Source organism: Octopus sinensis, linkage group LG19 (genome assembly GCF_006345805.1).
Source record: "Octopus sinensis linkage group LG19, ASM634580v1, whole genome shotgun sequence".
In the NCBI taxonomy this organism is placed as follows: Eukaryota; Metazoa; Mollusca; class Cephalopoda; order Octopoda; family Octopodidae; genus Octopus; species Octopus sinensis.
Window position 1 is genome coordinate 19677520 of NC_043015.1, and position 15652 is coordinate 19693171.

General features: G+C 32.1%; 1 protein-coding gene across 1 annotated transcript in view; it reads left to right on the forward strand.

Annotated features, from left to right (window-relative positions):
- Positions 1-15652, forward strand: part of LOC115222151 (filamin-C) — a 290692-nt gene that overhangs the window by 134856 nt on the left and 140184 nt on the right. Inside the window, exons 17-21 of the mRNA XM_036511485.1 lie at positions 1385-1468; positions 2250-2390; positions 4893-5060; positions 6631-6780; positions 14132-14215. Coding sequence (XP_036367378.1) covers positions 1385-1468; positions 2250-2390; positions 4893-5060; positions 6631-6780; positions 14132-14215 — 627 coding nt within the window. The remainder of the gene's footprint in view (positions 1-1384; positions 1469-2249; positions 2391-4892; positions 5061-6630; positions 6781-14131; positions 14216-15652) is intronic.

Sequence of the window (15652 nt, forward strand, 5' to 3'; positions counted from 1 at the left end):
GATGATGATGATGATGATGTGTATGCCTGCATGTGTAGAATATCCATGCATGTGTAGGTGTATATGTGAAAACATTATTCAAAAACCTTATGCCACATAAGTTACTCAGATTTTCAAAGTAGAAAAACTTGCTTAAATACTGAGTGCAAACATATGTGCCAACGTACATAATGCAATGAATATTAAGCATATTAGCACTCGTTCAACTATTCTGTTTAATGCAGATGGTGTCCCTAAGCAATTTCTTTAAACAGGTGCAGGTGTGGCTGTGTGATAAGAAATTTACTTCCCAACAACATGGTTTTGGGTTCAGTCCCACTGTCTGATACCTTAGACAGATTTCTACTATAGCTCCAGACCAACCAAAGCCTTGTGAGCAGATTCAGAAACCTGTTGAATGTGTGTGTGTGTGTGTGTGTGTGTGGTGTGTGTGTGTGTGTGGTGTGTGTGTGTGTGTGTGTGTGTGATTGTTTCCTTGCCTTGACATCATCTGATGGTTGTGAGCAAGTGTCACTGACATGCACTCAGTAGTTACAGGAAATTTCACCATAAACCTATTTGCTGTAAGAAAATTCACAAGAAATTTCATTTAATCTTTTGTAATCCCTTTTTCTTTAAAAAAAAAGAATGCTGATATGGTTCCAGGTTCGATCTCACTGAATGGCAAGTGTCTTCTACTATAGCTTCAGACCAACCAAAGCCTTGTGAATGGATTTGCTAGACTGAAACTGAAAGAAGCCTGTCATGTGTGTATATATATATATATATTATATATATATATATATATATATATATGTATTTGTGTGTCTGTGTTTGTTCTCCCACCATCGCTTGACAACGTATGTTGGTGTATTTACATTCCCGTAACTTAGCAGTTCAGCAAAAGTGACAGATAGAATAAGTACCCGGCTTACAAAGAATAAATCCTAGAGTTGATTCATTCAACTAAAGATGCTGCTCCAGCACAGCCACAGTCAAATGATTGAAACAAGTAAAAGAATAAAATAATAAAAGAACATAATAGACCTTACCATTGCCCATACTGCAAACTTGTCTTACGATGAAATTTTTTACGGCAAATTTTCGAGACACAACATGTTGTGTCCTTCTTTTCCAAATTCCCATGAAAACCTGTCTGGCCATGGGTGGAGGGGGAGGGGCAAATATTGCCTCGCTTGGAGACAGGTGAGGATTGATAACATGAAAGGCATCCAACTATAAAAAATTTGCCTCAACACCTATGTGACCCATATAAGTATAAAAAAGTAGACATCAAAATATTATTGGTGAGGATTTCTGTTCAAAGATCCCACTTAAGTATGGGGTGCCCTCTATAATTAATTCTTTCCATTTATACAATTGATATTTTACAATATAATTTCAGATTCAAAAATGTCTCCAGTACCATACAAAATAACGAGTAAAACAGATAAAAGCCAAACAATTAAGTTCACTCCGGTTACTGCTGGTAAGTATGTAATATATATTCACCCATCTATTTGTTTTATATGCAGATATGGCTGTGTGGTAAAGGAGTTTGTTTCTCAACCATGGCATTTCAGTTTCAGTCCCACTGAATGGAACCTCAAGCAAATGTTTTCTACTACGACTCAGAACCACTTCCTTGTAAGAGGATTTGGTAAACAAAAACTAAAAGAAGCCTGTTATATATATATATATATATATATACACCCACACACATATACATACATGTATGTATGCTAATACAAATGTGTCTGTGTGTCTTTGACTTGACATCTCTCTAAAGTGGTGCCCCAGCATGGCTGCAGTCCTTGTACTGAAACTGAAAAAGGAAAATATGTATGAGGGGTTGATGTAAATTCTTGGCTTTAAGGGTATCACGAAACGCCTGGTTGGAGGCTCAAATTTCTGAGTTCTTTTACAGGGCTTAGAAAAACTGAAGGACCTCTGCAATAAGTATGTGAATCTGAGAGGAGAATAATGTTGAATAAAATCATAATTAACTGATCCTCCTGTATTTTCTTTTACCCAAAGCCAGGAACTTTTCAGCACCCCCATCATATATACATACATACATATGTATGCATATATATATATATATATATATATTTATATATTTATTTATATACACACACATATAAACAAACAAGTAGACATTCCCTTGCATTCATATGGAATGAAAGATAAATGGAAAAAGTCTTCCAATGTAACTGTAGAAATTTGATAGATGTTTTTATTTTTCAAAAAAACTTACTCATATTTTTCAGGTACATATAAAGCTAATTTCAATTTCCAAGGAATAAAACTAAAAAATTCCCCACAGACTTTCAAAGTGTACAATCCATCAGCCATCGTACTATCAGATATACCAAAATATTCTACAGTGGGCAACAAAGAGGAATTTACAAGTAAGTATTACAATAGACCTTATGAATGCCATCAACCAATATTTACTTGTGAGGAATTTAAAAGTGGAATAATTTCTTTAATACCTCTTTTAACCTTTCTGTTACCATATTCCTGTTGAGATGCTCTGTGTTGCTCTCAATTAATTTTAAATTTAGTAAAATAACTTTGTTATTATTAAGCTAGTGTTAGGAACATATATTGTGACTAAAGTTTGGAAGATTTTAATTCAGAACTTTTGAAAACAAAACATTTGTACTACAGTGCCAGAGCCGGTTTCAGCTGGGTTGGTATCGAAAGGGTTAAACACACCTCTACATTTGGGAAGATGCACATTAGAAGCAGTTGAAAGGGTGTGGAATGAAGGAAATTTAGGCTATTATTTCTAGCATATAGAGTGACCACATTTGAGGTCTCCTTCTCTCATGTCCTCTGCTGATTATTTTTCTTCTTAACCCTTTTGTTATCATATTTCTGTAGTAATACTCTGTGTTTCTTTTAATTTTAAATATAATAAAGAATTTAGTAAAATGACTTTATTATCATTAGTCCAGAGTTAAGAACATTGTGACTAAGGTTTGGTGGAAGATTTTTATTCAGAACTTTTGAAAGCAAAGCATTTGTACTACAGAGCATATGTGGTTTCAACCATGTTGGTATCAAAAGGGTTAAATGCAGGTATGTCTAAGTAGTAAGGAGTTTTCTTCTCAAGCAGAAGGGACCTTTGCACTATAGCCTCTGACTGACTAATGCCTTGTGAGAGAGTCTTGTCGAAAGTAACTGAAAAATGTCCTTTGTTTGTATAAGTAGGTATATAGGTGCAGCAGTGGGTATATAGTAAGAAGTTTGCTTTTCAACCACATGGTTCTGGGTTCAGTCCCACTGTGTGGTACCTTGGACAAGTGTCTTCTACAGTAATCTTAAGTCAAGCAAAGCCTTGTAAGTTTGGTAGATGGAAACTGAAAGAAGCCTTTGTGCATGTGTGTGTGTTTGTCCACCACCACTTGACAGCTGGTATTGGTGTGCTCACATCCCTGTAACTTAACAGTTCAGCAAAAGATACTGATAGAATAAGTACCAGGCTTTAAAAAAAATAAGTACTGGAGTTGATTCATTTGGTTATAATTCCTTGAGGCAGTGCCCCAGCATGGCCACAGTCTAATGACTGAAACAAGTAAAAGATAAAAGATTGTGTGTGTGTGTGCGCACTTGTATCTCCTTGGTAAATGGATGGGCATCCAGCCATAGAAAATGTGCCTCAGTAAACTCCACCCAATCCATGTGAGTTGGGAAATGTGACTGCTAAAACAATGATGATTATTTATTTATTCATTTATTGCCCTCAAGGGGCTAAACATACAGGAGACAAACAAGGGCAGATAAAGAAATTAAATCAATTATATCGATCCCAGTGCATAACTGGTACTTATTTAATTGACCTCGAAAGGATGAAAGCAAAGTTGAGCTTGGTGGAATTTGAACTCAGAATGAAATACCGTTAAACATTTCGCCAATTGTGCTAATGATTCTGTCAGCTCATCACCCTAGATTCTTACTTTATTATCCATTTTAGAAACTCAATCTATCTTCAGTTCTAACATTAAACACAAAAAAAAATTAATTCCATGTCCTTCAAAGTTTCTTAATTCTTATGATGTCAACAACATACAATTCTTGCTGGTAAGAACAAAGAACAAAGCTTCTAAAATGGAAGGAGAAATTCAAAGAATTGCTTTGGTACAATGGTAGAACATCTGTCAAGTTTAAAGATGTGTGTTTGAATCCCACAAGCAATGTTCGTCTTTTACCATCCAAGGGATTATTAACCTAATATTTGCAAGCTATTATTTCAAGCTCCAACATAAAAAAGAAAATTATCTACAAGGTACATAAGATATTTGAGGACAGATTTATGTTTATAAAAAAAAGATATAATAACAGGTAATAACTTTATCTAAAAATGCTATGGGAATAAAAAGAAACCTTCATTTCTATAATGTTATTCAATAAAGCCACCTTCAGCTCCAACAACTGCTTCTATATGAGATCTAAATCATCTACATGTGCGAATCAAGTGGCCCTGGCTCATTTTGGACATTACTCTATGGCAGCTTTCAAACAATCTTTAGTATTATGGGTGTGTTCATTGGCCTCTCTCTCAACAACATTCCACATATAATAGTCCAATGGATTAAGATCTGGGGAATTAGGAGGCCAAATGTTAGGGATTATGTGATCGTGAAAATACATACATACATACATATATATATATATATATATAATATATATATATATATATATAAATTATTAGAGAGTTATCCACTATATATACATATATATATATACATACACACACACACACACACACACACACACACACACTCATACACATACACATATATACGTAAACATACATACTCTCAATAAGAGATAATAATTTACTTGATATGAATCATTGAAGAGAAATTTAAAGGGAGACATTGTTTTTGTTTTTATTTTCACAGTTGATGTTTCCAAAAGTGGAGATGGCAAGCTAAAAATAAAGCTCAACAAGGGAGAACTCCAGAACAAAGTTACCCCCATTTCTAACAATTTGTATGGTGTCAGCTTTGTACCACAAAGACCAGGATCAGTGGAAATTGACCTCACCTTCAATGATAGACCAATTAAAGGTAAATTAATATTTATGTTTTATGTTTAGAATATATTCAGACATGGCTGTGTTGTTAATGAACTGACTTCACAACCATGGGGTTTGGGGCTCAGTCCCTCTGTGCAGCACCTTAGGCAAGTCTCTTCTATAACCTTATAAGCTAATGCAAGGGAAGCAACAATGAGGTGTCTCCCATGGTCTGTATATGTATATTTATTTTGTTTGTCCCCAAATCCCCTACAGTCTTGTGTAGTTTTGTGCATTCTCATCCAAAATGGAAATGAGTACCAACATTCCATGTGGCAGGCTTGATAATTGCTTGAAAATTGTCTCTTAGCATGAAATTTATGGTAGCCTTGTTAACCTACAAATATATAAAAAAAGTAAAGTGTGTGTGTGTGTGTGTGTGTTCGTGTTCCCATCACAGTTGTGAAATTCCATGTTTGAACTCACCGAGCAGAACTTTCAGCAAATGTCTTCTACCACAAACTCAGATCAACTTGAGCCTTGTGAAGGAAATAGATTAATCAGAAACTATGTGGAAACTTGGAATTCGATTCTAAGGCCTAACTATACCACACACTGTGTCATGTTGTATCTGCATGAAGCTCATATTTAGGGGACAAATGTATGTGGAATACCCAACCACTTTTGTATAATTCTGTAAGTAAATAGGTCAGTTGATCAAATAACAGAGGTAAGACCTGTGGGTATGGGAAGTTTTGTTGTCTTATTTTTGTTTTACTTTTTTGTTCCCATGCCACTCACTCCTACATCCCTATAACTTGGACATTTTTATCTCAGCAATGGAAAAAAATGCTTTATTTATGAAACGAGTGAAATCTCCAAAGGAAAACCATAAGTTCAAGGGAAAAAGTCAAAATTTTTATAATTTTACAGAAAATTCATATAAAACATCCTACTCTTCCTCCACCTCCTTCTCATCATCATTTAACATCTATCTTTCATGGGGTGGACGATTTGAGAAGACCAGTGAGTCAGATGACAGCGGTATATTCCTATGTTTGCTTTGCCATAATTTCTGGGGATGGATTCCCTTCCTAATATCAACCACTTTACAGTGAGTACTTAGTGCTTTTGTTTTTTTAGCACCAGCACTAATGAGGTAACCATGTAGCTTGCAAAATTAATCCATTTGTGCCCATGGTTCTTTTTTTTTAGGACCAGAAGGATAATCCATCATATTTCTGCAACACCTGTATTTTTCTGAGATATCTTTAGTTAGTCTTCAAGACTGGAGTGTCATTCAAATATTGTAATATTTTTTTTTATACATTTAATATCAGATAAAGTTGTATAAAAAGAGAATTTTGGTTATAAATTAAATAAAGATTTGGGCACTAATTGGTTATGATCCCTTTCAAGCGAGTGAGACTACAGTAAAGAAAGTAACAGCATGGTTTCTACAGCTGGATGCCTTTCCTATCACCAACCACTTTACAGAATCTATTGGGTGCTTTTGTCATATCCCTAAAACTAAAATTAAAGAAGTCAAGTTGAAATGGCCTACATTTTTGCACTAGGATACTCTACATTTTTCCTTTTTTCTTTTCTCACTATTTCTCCAGACTCGCCCTACTTCTGCAATGTTATGGATGCCAAGGGGATCGAAGTACATGATCTAGGTCATGTTGTGAAGTGTGACACACTATCAACATTCAAACTGCAAACCACAAATAATGTTAACATCGACAAAGATATTGAGGTTACAGTCACTTGTGAGTTGGGTTCATTCTTTGTTGTAATATCTTCTTTCTGCAGTTTTTTTCTTTCATTTTCTGGGTTGTTTTTTTTTTTGTTTTCCTCAAAAAAACATTTACATTTTGGGAGAATTCATGTTTTAAATATCTTTGTTCTTGCATGATAAAAAAAATTGGTATGATTATTTTTTTCAAATTATTTTTGTTATTATATGTATATATAATCACTTAGCCATATTCATGAATATCTCTATATATGTATTGACAGGAACATATAACCATATGCATATATATATGTGTGTGTATGTATACATACATATATACACACACACACCCTTGTTATGCACATACTTACTCACACATACAATGTATGTATTAGAGAAAACCTCTTATGAAAACTTGCATGATATTTCTCGGAGGTAACCTGCATTTTATCATTTCAGTTCATCACCATTGCACTTATTGTATTTTTTCACTTACCAACCATGAGCTTTCTTTTTGATCAACATCATTTTTAACTTCATTTTTAATAAAAATGATCTTCTAATTTTGTCCTAACATTGATGATTCTGTAATTTCAAGTGTAGACAAATAACTGGAAATATTATTTATTCTATATATGTATATATATTTATCATATATATTTTAGGTTTGTGCTGCTGTTTTTATGATATATATACCACAGATTTATCAGAGAGGGCAGAGAACAAGACAGAATATCTTGCAATGTTTCATTTTATCCCTGTATGTCTCTATAGAATTTTCGATTTGAGTCTTTTTTTTTTTGTATTTATGTGGAAGTTGATAAAATATACATCAGCAAAGTATTTTTGTTTATATAAATCTAGTGTTGTGTCAATTTAGAAGATATGAAGGTGTGTACAAGAGTGATTTGTGTGTTTGTACAGATTGTTCTGGATTGAATTATAACAATTATGGCTACGTTTTCACATGGTAAATTAGTAAAAAAGGAAATATATGAAGAATGCAGTTAACCCTTTGTCTGTCCTGTGTATTACAAGTGATATGCAGGTTGTATTTCCTTGGTATCCATGCATCATATATGATACACATTTCCACTTTTTGTCAACCACCAGAGAAACTGGAGACTTAGAAAAGGAAATCTTTGTATTACTCAGAATATATGACACAAGAGCTAGCTAAAAGTCTGAAAATACGCATGGACGCTTTGGGCAAACATGAAAATACTTTGAACAGGCAAAGAATTAAGAACTGCAAGTCACTTTTCTGATTCTTCATATCCTGCTTTCGGTACAGTTTTAAGAAGCAACAACAAACATAAGGCTCTTTTAATACAACTTATTTCAATAATACATTGTTACATAAATAAGATCTTAGCATATATTGTAGTCAGAGGATTTCTTGATCCAAAAACTTGAACAACAAGGATGGTTACCCTTCATGTGATTGAAAGAATTCACTGAAGCCCCTCAAACCCTATAACTTGAATGATTCTGGTTGAATTCCATAGCACAAAACAATCTGCAATGATGGAGGTTGTATCAAATGCAGTGGGCTGCCAACCACTTGCTTTGTCAAATGTCACTTTACTGCCAGTTTACCTGGCAGTGCCATAGTACAAGAACTATACCAGGAATATTACCGTGTCTCTGCTGTTCTATAGCTACTGTTGGAAGAACTGTTGAGATTTTCCACTGACTTAGGGTGAAGAATAGCAATTGCTACCCTGCTGTTTATATTAAAAATCAATTAAAACAAAGGCTTTGCACTTAAATTGAAACACAGTGACAGAAGGGATAAGGGAATAGAGCATAACCCAAGAAAGATTTGGTAACTATTTCTAGCTGTTCAGGTGACCACATAGAGGGTCTCCCATTGCTATTATGAAAGTGGATTGTCAGAATCAACAGAGCACCTGTTAAAATGCCTTGTGGTATTTGTTCCAGTTCTTTACATGAAATCCATCTAAGATCAAATTTGCCTTTCATTTCTCCAGGGTTCATAAAGTATCCTTCTTGTACTTTGGATCGATGTCATTGACTAACCCCTCCCACTAAAATTGTTGGATTTGTACAAAAATTTGAAACCATTATCATTATTATTAAGGTGACAAGATGGCAGAATAGTTCACACTCTGGACAAAATGCTTAGTGGTATTTCATCTGTCGTTATGTTCTGAGTTCAAACTCAAGGTTGACTTTGTCCTTCATCTTTTTATGGAGTTGTTAAAGTAAGTAGCAGTCATATACTGGGGTTGATGTAATTGATTAACACCTTCCTACAAAATTCCAGGCCTTGTCCTTATAGTAGAAAGAATTATTAAGGTCAAATGTACCTGAATCAATAAAATATAATAGCAGTCATTTACTGGGGTCAATATAACTGACCAGCCACCACTCCCTCTCAAAACTGATAGCCTTGCACCTAAATAATTATGATGATGGCTCTTCTGGTGGCTTTAGTAAGGATTCATTTATTTATAATCAACTGTTTCATTAGAGTATCCAGGTAATCAGCAGATGTGAGTACCCTTGAGGCCAGATCAGTGTGATAGGATATGACAAGGCTGAACCTTATGGGTACAATCCACCCAACTGGATTCTAAACTGTTCCTGACAACTTAATTTCACAGTAATTAGGTTTAGAGTTTAGGACTTGTATGGACATATTAATTTACACAAACACATGTATGCACGCGCACACACACACACACATATATATAGGTGCAGGAGTGGCTGTGTGGTAATTGGCTTGCTTACCAACCACATGGTTCTGGGTTCTACTATAGCCTCAGGCCAACCAAAGCCTTGTGGGTGGATTTGATAGACAAAAACTGAAAGAATCCCGTCATATATATGTATATGTATACGTGTGTATATGTTTGTGTGTCTGTGTTTGTCCCCCCAATATCGCTTGACAACCGATGCTGGTGTGTTTATGTCCCTGTAACTTAGCAGTTCAGCAAAAGAGACCGATAGAATAAGTACTAGACTTACAAAGAAAAAGTCCTAGGGTTGATTTGCTTGACTAAAGGCGGTGCTTCAGCATGGCCGCAGTCAAATGACTGAAACAAGTAAAAGAATAAAAGAATATATAAAATCAAATTAAGCAACGGGATATCATGTAGTAGCGCAGTACGACCGTTTCAAGTGGTTCCATTTAATTGAACAATGCAAACATTACATCAATTTCAATGCAGCTGAAGATAGCACTGCATTTAAATTGATGTGTCCTACTTGTTAAATTCCATATTTTGTGCAGCTGAAGATAGCACTGCATTTAAATTGATGTAAAGTTTGCATTGTTCAATAAAATGGAACCACTTGAAACGGTTGTACTGCATTACTACTTGATATCCTGTTGCACATTTTGATTTTATACATATATATAGTGAAAGTGCATGGCTCAGTGGTTAGAGCGTTGGGCTTACAATCATGGGGTTGTTAATTTGATTCCCAGACTGGGCTGTGTGTTAGGTCCTTGAGCAAGACACTTTATATTGCGTTGCTCCAGTTTACTCAATTGTAGAAACAAGTTATGATATCACTGGTGTCAAGCTGTATCAGCCTTTGACTTTCTCTTGGTTAACATCAGTGACTTGGGAGGAAAGACTGATATGCATGGGCAACTGCTGGACTTCCACAAAACAAACTTGCCTGGACTTGTGCTTCGGAGGGTTACTTTCTAGGTGCAATCCCATGCTCATGCGTGATCAAAAGGGGTTCTTATATATATATATATATTATATATATATATATATATATATATATAAGAAACTTTGAGGCGAGGTTGTTTTATGGAAGTCCAGCAGTTGCCTATGTATATCACTCTCTCATCCTATGCCACCAATATATATGTGTGTATATATATATATATATATATATATATATATATATATATATATACACACAGTCAAATGACTGAAACAAATAAAAGAATATATATATATGCATATTTTATGCGTAAGATTTGCAGTGTAGTGATAATAAAACTAAGTATTGCCAAGGAAAAAGAAGTATACTAACACCAACATATGTGCACTTCAAAATACAAAGCACTAACACATGCATGTGCACTGTGCATGGCAACACATCAGTCTGCATGTGGGTGCATTTATAAAGTTTGGACATTTCACAATATCTCTCAAATATTTCACTTCATAGATCTGCAAATTCTTCACAAATGCATTATATTCAAATATTTTCATAATATAAATCTCATTTCCCAAACCATTAAACAACAAACAGGATTCATGATTCCATTACCAAATTTAAAAGAACCCTTTTTTGTTTTGTTTTTTTTTTTGTTTTGCTTTTATTTTTTTTTTTATTTCTTTGATATTTTGTTGTTATTCTCGAAGACTGTTGTTTATCCATTCCCTCCTCTGCCTCACCAAATTGCCGCTTCTCACCATTGCATGTGCCACTGCAGGTTAGATTGTTTTTGTTTGTATTTTGTTTTTATTTTATTTTATTTAAATTTTTGTTATTTAGTATCTTTATTTTGTTGCTTGTTAATGAATTTAATTTTTATATTTTAATTTTTTTAGTTTTATTTGACATTTTATTTTTATTTATTTATTTATTATTTTCCTTCTTAAAGTAGCCTGCTCAATATATTTTTTAGTAAAGGTACATTAGATGCATGTTATAGTCCTACATATAAAAAATTAACTTGTAAATTCTTTGAAGTTTATTATATGTGTATGTATATGTGTATATAAGCATTTTAAATGTATTTATTTCAATGTTCTAAATCCTAGTATTAAATAAACATTTCAATGTTTTTCTTCAAAATGTTTTTCAAATTATAGTTTTATTTAAAACATTTTTAGAAAATTTACTTTAAACATTGTTTAACAATTTTATCTTGGTTTTTTTTCTTGGATTTTTTTTTTTTAGATAAGTGTTAGATAATTTAAGAATTGAAAATTTAATCAAAACCAGATGATGTATAATTAAAATAACACTTGCACAGGTTCCTAAATAATTTTTTAGTTAAAATAATTTTTTCAAACAACAAATGTAATTCATAATATATTTCATATTCAAAGAAGACGAAATTGTATTAAATTTTTGAAGATAAAAAAACATGGTATTCTTTAATTTGTCTCAAAATAAATGCTCTTTTCATTTATGAATGTCATTTAGATTTGTAGAATCAGTTCTCCCTGAGTAAATTTTTGATAAGAACAGAGTCTTTGTGGTGTCACTTGATCTGTTAGAAATAGCAGCCAAATCTCTATTAAATCATACTCTATTTTGGGAAGGAAAGAAAAGAGTAGATTAATTAATTGTAATTTACTCCAAGACATACTCTAGAAAGATGAAAGGTCATAGCTGTAATATCTTTAATCATAATCCTGCTTAATCCGTATTGACCCAGGGCCAAATCTTTGGCACAAAGAATCATCACCACCATCCACCTCTGGATATTACTATCCCATGTTCTAGGGCTCATTGGAATGGTTACCCAGTTTCCTTGGTTTATACGTGATTGGGATCACAACATTCTCACTGGATGCGAAGCCAGTCCATTGGAGAGTTCCTCTTTTACAGCTGAGTGGACTGAAGCAACATGAAACTAAGTGTTTTACTCAAGAAAGCAATGTCCTGTCTGGTCCAGGAGTTGAAACCAACACTCTAACCATTTGACTACATACATTTGGTGTAAAGAATGTTGGTTAAATAATTATTTAATTGACATTCTAGCCATTTTGGTCTTACTGCATTATTATACAGTATGTCACAAGATATATAATGTACTGTTCCATGATGGTAAGATCAATAAAAAAAAGTACTCCATCTGGTGAGAGATAAATATCTTTTAATAGACACAATACATGTTTCTATGTGCTACTAATAGCTTCTTGTGCTGAGAACATGCCAAACAATGCATTATAATACATCTGACATCTTGGAACATTCATGAGAGACAGCCCACATGGCATAAAGAACAAAAAATTTGTTATATATAAGCACAGGTATGGGTGTGTGGAGGCACAGATGTGGCTGTGTGGTAAAAAGCTTACTTCCCAACTACATGGTTCTGGGTTCAGTCCCACTGCATAGCACTTTGGGTGTCTTCTATAGCCTCAGGCCAACCAAAGCCTTATGGGTGGATTTGATAGGCCACAACTGGAAGAAGCCCATCATGTGTGGTGTGTGTGTGTGTGTGTGTATGTATTTATGTGTGTGCCATTGTGTCTATGTTTGTCCCCCACCATTGCTTGACAACCGATGTTGGTGTGTTTATGTCCCCAAAACTTAATAGTTCAGCAAAATAGATAGATAGAATAAGTACTAGGTTTACAAAGGATAAGTACTGGAGTCGATTTGTTCGACTAAAGGTGGTGCTCCAGCATGGGTACAGTCAAATGACTGAAACATGTAAAAGAATATATATATAACATAAAGCATGATTCCCATCTCAAACACAGTAGAACATGAGTTAATTCTATATGTGGATGGTTGGTTGTAGGTAGGGTTGTTTGGGTAGGTGGGTAGATGGATGGATCAATAGAATGCTAGCTTAATACCATGAGGTATTTAATTGCATCTTTTATATTCTAAGTTCACATCTCACCTAGGTCCACTTTGCCATCCATCCTTTCAAGGTTGACTTAATAATCATCGGCTAAAGAATATATTTAATTTTGTTTTGTGGGAGTTAAAAACTCCAGGAATGATCATAGACATCCTGAATTCACCCAAGTTGGGTCTCATCATTGTTTAGTGCTCTCGGAACTACACATGCCTTCTTTGAAATCCATTGAATCTAATTAAATATGTATAATTAATCACCTGGCAATAAATTCATTAGGCAAATTATATAATATATTATAGAGGGTATGAATTAAATAATTTTAATGAAAAAATATATATTTAGTTTTATATATTAAAACCTTTGGTTTCTATATTAGTTTGAATAAATATGAATTAAACTATTTTTTATGAAAAAATATATATTTAGTCTTGTACGAAAATAATTTGGTGATTAAAAATCCCTTAGAGATTTGGCTGCTATACTGAGCTCCTCAGATGACCACACAAAGGGTTTCTTGTTGGTTTACAGCTGATCTAGTATTATGTACTATTTGGTCATGTGATAACATAGTGATTGAAATATTATACTCAAAGGGATAAACATAAAATGCATGTTCTGTGCAATCAGAAATATAAGGAAAATTCTATTTAATTTCATTTTATTTTAAAATATCAAAAGAGAACAAAAAATATCTTTCAGTTTTCGTTTTCTTTTATAAATTATTTTTGCTTGTGTTTACTTATCAATGAACTTAATTAAAATTAATTTGTAATTTATCTGATTACTTTTTCTTTTCGCCTTCTCACCTTGGATTTTTTTTTTTTCAAACCAATCCTTTCAGCACCATCTGGTAGAAAAATACCATCCCAATTAACAGGATCACCTGAACTTGGATTCCAAGTTGAGTATACTCCAACAGAAGTTGGTACGTTGAATATTCCTTTAAAAGATCTCACACACACACACACACACACACATATATAAAGCAAATGACAGAGGATCCAAGAATCTGAAAAGTTACTTCAGTCAGCACTCATTTCAATACTGGCAAACAGAATGTATAGAAATGAACAATGTGTTTCATACAAGCCTGAAAATCTCAGTCACAAATTATAAAATAACAATCAAAGAATGGAGGTATTGGTGTCACATACATTTCTTTGTTACGGCTGTTTCAACAACATATGGATAATAAATCATACAACAAATTGGAAAACATGAATATGAGCAATTGGTCTTTTATTATATATTCAACATTCCATTGCTCATATTTATGTTTTCGAACTTGTTAAATGATTTATTATCCATATGTTGTTGAAACAGTTATAACCAAAGAATATATGTGACACCAATACTTCCATTCTTTGCTTGCTATATATATATATACATATATATATATGCATATATATATACATATATATATTATATACATATATATATATATACATATATATATATGTATATATATACATATATTATATATGTTATATATATATTATATATATACATATATATACTATACTATATATGTATATATATATATACATATATATATACAGATATATATATGTATATATATATATACATATATATAAATAATATATATATGATATATATATATACATATATATACATATATATAGATTATATGTATATATATATATATATATAGACATATATATATATATGTATATTATATATCTATATCTATATATATGTATATATAGTATATATATACTAGTATATCTCTATAGATCATATATATGCTATATATATATATATATATGTAGATATATAGATATATGTATATATATATATATATGTATATAGAATATTTTATTATATATATATAGGTATATATATATATTATCTGTATAATATATATATTATGTATTATATATATATATATGGTATAATATATATATATATGTAGTAATATATATATATATGTATATATATATATGTGTATATATATATGTGTATATCTATATATGTATATTATGTGTATATGATATATATATATGTATATATATAGGTAGATATATCTGTATATATGTATATTATCTATATAGTATATATTATTATGATTATGTTTATATATAGGTAATATGGTATATATATATATTACATATGTATAATAATAATACATATATATATATACATACATATATATACATATATAACTATACATCTATTATATATATATATATATACATATGCCTATATATATATATACATAGACATATATATATAACATATAATATACATATAAGATACATATATATATATATATATAATTATATGATATATATATATATATTATATATATATATATATATTAATATATCTATACATATATATA